Source organism: Rhincodon typus, chromosome 13 (assembly GCF_021869965.1).
Source record: "Rhincodon typus isolate 14 chromosome 13, sRhiTyp1.1, whole genome shotgun sequence".
NCBI classification, from domain to species: Eukaryota; Metazoa; Chordata; class Chondrichthyes; order Orectolobiformes; family Rhincodontidae; genus Rhincodon; species Rhincodon typus.
The window spans coordinates 41,015,620-41,026,019 of record NC_063344.1 but is presented as its reverse complement, the minus strand read 5'-3'; the positions used below and the strand labels follow the sequence as shown (position 1 = coordinate 41,026,019).

Sequence of the window (10,400 nt, the reverse complement as noted above, 5' to 3'; positions counted from 1 at the left end):
CCAGATCAATTAGTCTGAGCCTCTGGATTACAAGTCTACTTATATTACCACAACGTAATCATCTGTAGCTTCTTGCACATGCAAATCAATCATATGATGAGCCTAATTGATAATCTTAATTCTTAATGTGTGATTATTTACTAAATATTGTCCAAAAGCAAAATCGCATCTAATTTTGGACATAATCATTTGAATTTTTCAAGCACAGGCTAATTGAACCCACAAATTCAAGCAGAATTAGGTGGTGATCTTTAGATTAATCAGGACCCATTAATTGTCCAGATATCCCAAAATAATTCAAACCATTGATGTGCAATTAAAATAACTTCCAAACCTTTTTGTTTCTCGTATAATCACAATTTATTTTTATTGTAAGATTACATTATCAAAAGATGCAATTAGTTTATGCAGATGGCATAGTATTACGAATTAAGCAAATACAAAGAATGAAAATATTTTCAAAGTTAAACATTATCAGTTGTGTCATTGAATAGGTCATCAAATTCATCCTCCACTGCACTAAATTATTGGTGTTAAGTGGATGTTAACTCATCTTTTACAAAAAATTACAGAGACAGAGAGAAAAGTCACAAAGTTGCAAGCCTACGTTTCCAACAGGTGGTTGTAGAGCAACTTTAGCAGAGGTTAGAAAGTAAGTCATGAACATACTCTCGGTTGGATACAGGTTAGGGAAGAGGGAAACTTTTTTTAACTACCATTCTCAATTTATCAAGAGTCTGTAGGAATATTTAAATAATTGGGAATGGAAAGAAAAAAAAGCAAATAAATTGTTAATTTTAAATTAACCCCGTACATAACATAGGCATGTGATTCCAAGCGAATAAAACTCATTCTGCAAAAGCTAAACCTTTGGTGAGGCTGGTAGGCAGTATCAATTTATATTCAATTTCATTGTGACACTAGAAATAAATTTTCCCTCAGATGTAGTATCACAATTTTCCCTTAAACTAAAACCTTAGCTTGGCAATTGTAATGAACATTTAAATGTGTTTATTTTATGTTATTTTGCCCACTATTTTAACACAGAATTTTCCATTTATTTAACAGCAAATTAAGTTTGTTATTAAATAAAAATATGATCTCTTCAATCATTAGAAGTAGCAACAACAGTTTTAAGCTTATTTGTGTTAAATAAGCAAAACAGGAAACAAATAAAGCTACACAGGAATTATAAACATGTGGGATAAGTGAATCTGAGTTTATCCAATCCTTTGAAGCACATGGCATTGTATTTTACTTTAGCCACGTATGCAGCATATACACCTCAGCTTCCGTTTAGGATGTGATTATAAAATAACCAATAGGGGACTTTAAACCCAGAATTTGTTTTTCACTGAGAATGGAGTTTTTTCAATGAACAATAGCAAAATCTCCACCCACAATGACTTTTAATTTTTTTTCTAGTCATATTTTGTACTCCACCAGTAAACAGTTTGTTCATGACATTGTTAACCCTCTTCCTGAATTTTGTTGCTTCCCTTTTAGCTTCTGAATTTGTATGTGACAGTGTTTGGGGGTAAAATGCATGAGCAGAACACACTTGCAGCTTCAGAATTTTGTCATATATTAAATATAATCTGGAATGTACCTTCAAGATATTATACTTGTAAAGCAAAATGGCTTGTTTATTTTCTCAAAGATGAAATATGGTTCAGGTCCTGCAGTTCAAAGTACTAAATGACTTTGATTTGCTTCTTCACGTTGTTTATACTATTGTAGATTTGCAAACAGAGAATTGATCAGGAGATAAACAAGAACTGAGAAAAATACATTCTACAAATTCTGACATTAAAATAGAACCATCAGCATATTACATCTCTGATATACAAACTATAGCTTCTTTAAATGTTTGTTCAGTATAATTCATATTCAAGCAATGAAAATAATGCTAATATTACTTATAATTTATTGTTTAAAATGTTAACTGTTATATATAAGCAACTTTATTAATTGAGTGTTACCAATGAACAAGCAGTGCTTATTCCTGAAGTGGTCAATGATTGTGAGGTTGGTGGTGCACTCCTGTCATTTGTATCAGTTTTGCCGCTAACTAATTCCTCTGTGTTCCTTTCCGGCTTCAATAAGATAATATAACATTTGGGAACAAAAAGACATGCAACCAAGCCAAAACTAGATGCCAAAATGGCAAACATTTCAACAGCAACCATATATTTTCCCCGAGTGCTTAAATAGGCTGGGATAAAAGAAATCCAAACAATAAAAAAGACAAGCAAGGCAAAAGTCATAAACTTAGCTTCATTAAAGTTATCAGGTAATTTCCGAGCAATGAATGCAAAAACAAAGCAAATAGCAGCCAATAATGCATCATACCCTAACACGCAACACAGAAATACTACAGAGCCTTCATTGCATTCCATAATTATTTTGATATTTTGAGACTGTGTATTCTTGACAGGGTAAGGGGGGAGAATTATTAACCAAGCTGCACAGAGACAAGCATGGCATGAGACAAAGATCAATGCAATAATTCTTTGCTGCAAAGGGCTGAAAAGTTTTTTTGTTGTGCCTTCGGGTGACTTTGCTTTGGTTTCTCTGGCTTTCAGCATCAGATTAACAGCCTTTGATAACATGCATGAAAGGCAGGTAGCAAAACCAATAGCAAGAAGAACCTGTCGTGTCATACAGGACCATGCCACTGGTTCACCAACAAAGACAACTGAGCTGAGAAAACATATCACTAATGAAAATAACAGCACAAAGCTTAGTCCACGATTGTTAGCTTTTACAAGGGCAGTATCCTTTCGAACCAAGTAAGCTACAGCAATAGCTGCAGCAACGCAAGCTCCAAATATTGATAGTGCTATTAATGCCATTCCCAACACATCATTGTAACCAAGATATTCGATCACTTTATGCACACATTCATCTCTGTTTGCATTGGACCAGTAATCTTCAGGACACTGAATGCATTCTCTTGAATCTGTTAACCAGACATGAAAATTTTGTTATTTTGTTGACAGAGATATGTACTATTTAGGCCTGCAAATAAATATCAAATTATTGTATCATATTTGAAAAGAATCTCATTTCTCATTAATAGGACAGAATGTAATGCTCGCCCCTGTGGTGATGTGATGCAGAGGAGCATTTATTCTTGTGGTAAGGTAGGGGCCCATGCCACTTTTCTACCATTGTTCAGGGTAGGACGGTCTCATCCCTCCACCATTGGTATTCATCCAGCAGTGGGTGGGGGATTGTTACATTCGAAGACCAAAAAGCAAACTCTTTTGGGATTGCTTGAAGGCTTCCAGTGGGTATTGCTAACAAGGGGTGCCTCTCTTCAAAGCATTCAGTATCTGATCAAGGGACCTGGTCATGGCAAAGTAGTGGGGAAGGCTGCTGAAAGTAATCACCTGCCCTTGCTGCCATCCCTACCTCATCCAAGAATCCCCCTCCATCACTCATTCTGTCTAGAGATTCTGGGTCTCAGGTGGGGACGGGCCCATTCTGACACCCGTCCAGTGACAATGCTGAGCAAAGTGCTGCCAGCCTTTGATTCTGGGAAAACATGCCAAAGTCCATTTAGTAGGCCTTCATAAAAAGAGATGATGCGGGGCTCTACTCCTGTGGTCTGCACTGAATAGAGCTCTTGGCATTTGTACTCATTGGGAAAAGCGAGTGAATTGGTCTCATCCAATCCCATGATGACTTTTGTATCACAATGAAGAATTGAGTCTATACATCCATACCTTTCAGTCACATGACTAGCCATTCCTATATGGATTGTATGGACGTAGGCAAGTTTACAAATGCCTCCCTAAATAAGATATATAGTTGTTCATGTTGTTTTGTTATTTTATCATTCAGAATACCATGGGGTGAATCTTACGTGCTCCCCCATCCCTAGCAACATATAAAAAAGTCAGTCAGCAGTTCGCCAACTTTATAGATGGCTGCCCACAGTGACACTTACTGGGGGAAATCTTCACATATTGCAACAGAAAGTTCCATCCCTCGGCAAGGCCTGTCCAATTCTCAAAAGCTGCATGTCAATTTGATTGGCTAGCAGCTGAGTAGCTCCAGCAGTGTTAGAACACAGTAGGGTTAGCTGCTGAGACTACAAGCAAATCCTGAGAGAAAGATCATGGACGTCAGCTGGAAAGCTATATCAGCAGCTTTTAGTCAGGGAGGGTTTGCAAACATTACCAAGAGGAGGATGGAAGGTTACATTTGAGGGGCATGGGGCGGAGGCACAAAGGTGAGGTGCCATCTTCACAGAGGATGCCCTAAAGCAGCTACTCCAACCCCATACTTCCCATCTTTTACCTCAAGTTGGGAAAATAGCCGACTAGCCATTTTCCTTCCGTCTTCCCCAGCCAACCATATTGCAGCAGCAGATTGGAAATGAGGCCTTAAATAACTTTTCATGAGCAACTTAAGGGCTGTACTAGGCCTAAAGACATCTTACCTGCCAGCTGTAATATCAGAGATAGCTCAGTGGTGGGCATGAAAGTGGTGTACTAGCCATCCGTTTTATTTTACATGCAAACCCCACCTGCAAGTACACAAGCAAGGAAGCCATAAAACTATACATCCCCACTTCATTGGGGGTGGCACGGTGGCTCAGTGGTTAGCACTGCTGCCTCACAGCACCAGGGACCTGGGTTCAATTCCACCCTCAGGCAACTGCCTGTGTGGCATTTGCACATTGTCTGCATGGATTTCCTCTGGGTGCTCTGGTTTCCTCCCACAGTCCAAAGATGTGCAGGCTAGGTGGATTGGTCATACTAAATTGCCCATAGTGCTCAGGAATGTGTAGATTAGGTGGGTGGGATGCTCTGAGGGTCAGTGTGGACTTGTTGGGCTGAAGGGCCTGTTTCCACAGTGTAGGGATTCCATGATTTTACTACAAGGGTTTTATTTCTTAATACAATTGGCACACCTTACCATTGGTTCTCTGTTTTTAAGATATTTACTTGCAATTTTATCTTCCAAATTCTAAATGCCTTTTCAAAATGTCTTAGCAATCTTCTTTCCTTATTTACTGCCTAGAAATGCTATGCTAACATATTAAAGAGATGTGATAAGGCTAATGATGAGAATATTGCAAGTGGTATGTTGGATATCTGACACTGTGCATCATGCAGTGGTCATACTTAGGGGCACACCAGGAATTTCTTCCACTCCAATTCCCTGAAATAAGGTATGTGAAGTGGAGATCAAGGATCTTCTTCATCAAGGCTAAAAAGTCTGGACCATGTACCACTATACCTAAACAGCTTCCATCCAACTTGTACTAACTGATGACAGTGTAGTACTAATTGGTTATGAAGCAGGCTTTAGAAATTATCTGAGAACCTTTGGTTTTTATCTCAACCCTAACGTTACCACCTCTAGTCCCCTGAGAGAATCATTCAGTATAAAGCGAGCTAAGAGAAAGGAAACATTAGTAAAATTTAGAGAATAGAACTAACATAAGATATTAAATTTAAATATCTGTTACAACAGAACTGTGGATTACGGTCTAGATTTTCACCATAATGGAGAGCAGATGAGAATGGAACTTACAAATCTCGTCCCCAAATTCAGCACTTTCCAGTTTCACAGGACAGGAATGGGGTTAGTTTGGAACTTATGTATGTGCAATTCATGGAAGCCTTTTAAATCATTAGCTACCTCTCCAAAAGTGGGATTTTGGTAGCCTCGGAGTGTGAAACAAAAATATGGAGACAAGGATCCCTTTTGGAGAGGTAAGATATCCCTCCGGATACCCCAAGACACCTTTGATGGAGATAAAGTACCCTTTGTTGGATGTCAGATGCTCTTTGGAGGAGATCAGTTGCTTTTCAGGGAAGATCAGATGCACTTTGGAATTGTTTAAAGTAGACATAAATGTGCATTAAAACTCCTTGTCATCAAGCTTATTGGAACTGTCCACAGACCTGTCAAAGGAGCCTGTCAAAAATATCAAGCGGACCTGAAAAAGGGATTTATAGAGCGGCTGTCAAATGAATCAAGAGAAACTATTAAAGGGACATAGCAAAAGTGTTGGGAGGATTCATCAGAGGACGCTGTCAAGCTTTAAAGGCGTTTAAATGACATGCCTTTTTAGTATTTTGTTAAGCATTGCCTAGAGTGTTAAAATATATGCTCATTATTTCACTCAGTCTGGTGAGATAGGCCTCAGGGTTTCCATTACTGGATTATTGTAGTTTGACTGATTTTCCAACCATTAATTATCAGAGTAGATTTCCTTTCACTTCACAGTTTGATTGAAGTTGTAGACTCTTTGATGTGTAACTTTGAATTCCAATGCTTCCTGTTATAAGTGATCTGCACTTGCATGAAATACTTGTTAAAGTGTTTTATTTAATTGAAGGACTGTAGATATAATAAATGGGTTTTTATGGAAGAGAGGGTTTACTTTTCAATATAATGAAATCAGCAATAAACACTTAAAAATGTATTTCATCTCAAGTCTGCTTTGATTCTGAAGTCCACTCATGTTCAATACTAAATGAGTTGGCATGGTATGTGTAAAGTCACAAGGTAATGACAGGATGGGCTTGGGTTGGCATGAGTTTGTGCTAGGTTGGAAGAAAGGCTGTAAAGGATCATGGAGGTGTAGATGTCACACCATGGTATAGAGAGAATAAGGTGTCATGGAGGATGGATAGAGGACACATCCTGGCATGGAGGCCATAGAAGCTGTTTGAAGTAACCATACGCTGACATAGGGAGGGCACGAGAGGACATAGTGTTTGATTGAGAGTGCAAATAGTGGAACTGGGTGCATGAGGAGTCATGGGGGTAGGTGAGAGACATGCAATGGCATGAATGGGAGAGATAGAGGGATGAGAGCTGGAGAGATGTTTCTTTAGTTTTAAACTTCAGCAGCCGTGCTGGATCCGAGTCATGTCATCAGGCCAGGCCTAGAGTCCAGGTCACCTTCACACCCAGCAGCCTCCTCTATCTTTCTGGAGCTGACCACTCCAACTTCAAATATAGCCCGCCAGACTGAGGTGAGTTTAGGGCAATCACACAAGAAACCTCACTGGGCCTTGCAGATAGAAAATTTGCATGAAATTCAACAAAAATGACACTTAGCCGATTTCTGGTGAAATACAGCTCTATTTTTCTGTGCGCCACAGGTTTTCCAATATAGTTTGATGTAGTTATGTCACTGCAAATTTATTTTACTAATTGTTTATATTAACATTGAATTGTCAGTTATTCAAGTGAATCAGTTATTAAGTTTGTGCTGATTACACACCGACACACCATTCTGGAGTCTTGTTTGCAGCTGCAGAAATGACTGTCTGGTCCCCTAACTAATTAATCCCTTCTCAATGTCACTTGTATTTTCTTCTTCCTCCCCTCCTGGACAGTTAGGCCACTTGTGGTGTCAGGAGCTTGGCTCTGTTGAATTGCCTTGAGGAACCAGCACCCTCTTCAGCTTCAAAATGGAAAACCAATTTGCGAGTGGAACCCCAGGGGACGCCTACACTATCTGCCTGATTCTCTATGACTGTCTGGAGGTTGCCCATTCTTTTCTTTCCTCCAGTACCATGATCTGTGGTGTGATACATTCTATGCTATTTAAACGTTAATCTTTCGATCTTCTTCAAGAATAGTAACGCATCTTAATCAAATTCATAGTTGAACTGTATTATTTTAACACTTGCATTAATAGTAATACTATGTTTTATTGTATGTGAAAGTATAGAGTAAACATTTGGGGTAATGTTACAAAATTAGCTTCATAACAGGCAGCATTACTTACACTAGGATTTTAGATTTGTAATCCGCAATAGTTTCCATCCATTAGTTATAAAATATGATTTCATTTTGTTTTTATTATTTCAGTATAATATTTCATATTAAATGATTTCACTAACCTGTCTCATTGGTTATCTCGCCATCAGCACATGGAATGCAGTCAAAGCAGCAAACAGGTTCTCCTTGGCGAATTCCCTTCCTGGTACCAGGCTGACAGCTCTCACTACATACAGAAGATGGAGGCTGCCCAAATGAAATAGTGATACAAAATAAGTAGGATTTTCTAAAGTGTAGAACATAGAACAGTACAGCACAGTACAGGCCCTTCGGCCCATGATGTTGTGCCGAACTTTTACCCTAAACCTAAGGTCTATCTAACCTCCACCCCTACCTTATACCATCATCCATATGCCTATCTAATAGACACTTAAATGCCACTAATGAGGCCGACTCCACTACCCTCTCCAGCAATGCATTCCACGCCCCTACCACTGTCTCAGTAAAGAACTTACCTCTGACGTCTCCACTATATCTACCTCCACTCACTTTAAAACTACGTCCCCTCGTAATAGCTACCTCCACCCTAGGAAAAAGTCTCTATCTACACCTCTGACCATTTTGTACACCTCTATCAAGTCACCTCTCATCCTTTGTCGTTCTAAAGAGAAAAGCCGTAGCTCTCTCAATCTTTCCTCGTAAGGCCTTCCCTCCGTTCCAGGCAACATCCTGGTAAATCTCCTCTGCACCTTTCCAACGCTTCCACATCTTTCCTGTAATGAGGCGACCAGAACTGGACACAATACTCCAGGTGTGGCCAAACCAGGGTTTTGTATAGCTGGAGCATAATATCACGGTTCTTGAACTCAATTCCTCTATTAATGAAAGCTAACACACCGTACATAATTTACAAAAAAAAAGACCACAAAATAATGTGATATTTTTCTCGTGGACCAGAAAATTACAAGTTAGGAAAGCTGCTTACTTAAAACTATAGGATAGTAAAACCTATTTATATCAATAGTAGTATACATTTTATGACACCTATGACCAGGCTAATATCCTTTTGAATACATAAAATGATAACAACTCTTCAATGAATCGGTGAGACCACATCTAGAGTACTGTGTATAGTGCTGCTTACCATACTTACAGAAGGATGTAAATGCATTAAAAGCAGCTCAGAGAAGATTTTCTCGAGTAATAGATTGTCTTATGAGGAATGACTATACAGAGAACGCCCTGGAGTGTAGAAGAGGCAGAGGTGACATAATTGAACCATATAAAATTCTGAGGGGACTCTACTGGATAGATTCTTCATAACCAAGGGGTTGAAAAATTAACAGGGGTATGCAGGAATGTAGAACTGAACACTAATCCAGGTGTCATAGAGGTCTACAGCCAACAAAAGACCTAGCGAATCTGTACCAGTTGAAAACAACCACCTAACTATTCTAATTCCATTTTCCAGCACTGGGCTCATAGCCTTGCATGCCTAGGCATCACAAGTGCACATCTAAATACTTCTTAATGTTATGAGGGTTTCTGGCTCTACCATCCTTACAAACGGGGAGTTCCAGATTGACACCACTCTCTGGATGTAAAGATTTCTCTTCACATTCCCTTTAAACATCCCGCCCCTTCCCTTATACCTATAACCCTTGGTCATTTTTCCCTCCACCAAGGGGAAAAGTTCCTTCCTGTCTACCCTATCTATGCCCCTCATAACATTACGCATCTCAATCATCTCCCACGTCAGTCTCTTATGCTCCAAGGAAGACAACCCCATGACTAACAAATCTCACTTCATAAATAAAACTCTCAACTCCAAGCAACATCCAGGTAAATCTCTTCTGCATCCTCTCCAGTGCAATCACATTCCTCCTGGGGACTCTCAGTTTTGAAGTCATACTGACTGGAAAGAAATTAAGATACTGGCAACATACGTGTGTGCAGTATCACTTTTGTGTGGGGGCTGATCTGAGGATTTGTAGTCCTGTATCAATTATTTAAAATGAAATGTGCCTTTTTTTATTTCAAGAATAATTTGCCTGTTAATTCAAGTGTAATTTGTATTGGTTCTGATTTGTGTTAAAGTAAAAGCCACGAAATGTGGAACCTTTTTGACATTTTCTTCATTTGGGGGTCATGCAGCAAATTTGATTATTTTGGTTTACAGTTCCCCCATGGGATCATAACAATTGAAATAACTCATTCAAATGATAAATCAACGATGTATTAACACACAGGTTCAGGACCTACTATGCAAAGCTATTGCATACCAAAGTGACAAATCTGAGAAGGGTAATTCTTTTCAGGCTTAGCAGCCATCACCAACTTGAGAGAAAGAAGATGTTCCTTCTGCCCTTATCCCTTGCAATAGAATCTCTACTAGGAAGCATCAGTGAAACTTACGGCTTCCCCCTGGCTAATTTTCCAGTTTGCAATTACAGTCACACATTAAATGCAAATCTCTTTGTCTCTACCAGCACCACCATTCCATCCCCACAATCCTCCCTGATAACTGCTCCACACTCCCTCCACCAGTTTCATCCACCTTCCACCTCATACAACACAAGCACACATGCAAGTGAACATGTACAAACAAACACATTTCTAGAAGTTGTTACAGAGATAGTAGG

At 39.2% G+C, this 10,400-nt stretch overlaps 1 protein-coding gene across 1 annotated transcript in view; it reads right to left on the bottom strand.

Annotated features, from left to right (window-relative positions):
* Positions 1-1,967: 1,967 nt before the first annotated feature.
* The window catches only part of LOC109933555 (vomeronasal type-2 receptor 1-like), a 24,362-nt gene continuing 15,929 nt past the window's right edge, over positions 1,968-10,400 (bottom strand). Inside the window, exons 6-7 of the mRNA XM_020532571.2 lie at positions 7,881-8,004; positions 1,968-2,962 (exon numbers count right to left, since the gene is read on the bottom strand). Coding sequence (XP_020388160.2) covers positions 1,968-2,962; positions 7,881-8,004 — 1,119 coding nt within the window. The remainder of the gene's footprint in view (positions 2,963-7,880; positions 8,005-10,400) is intronic.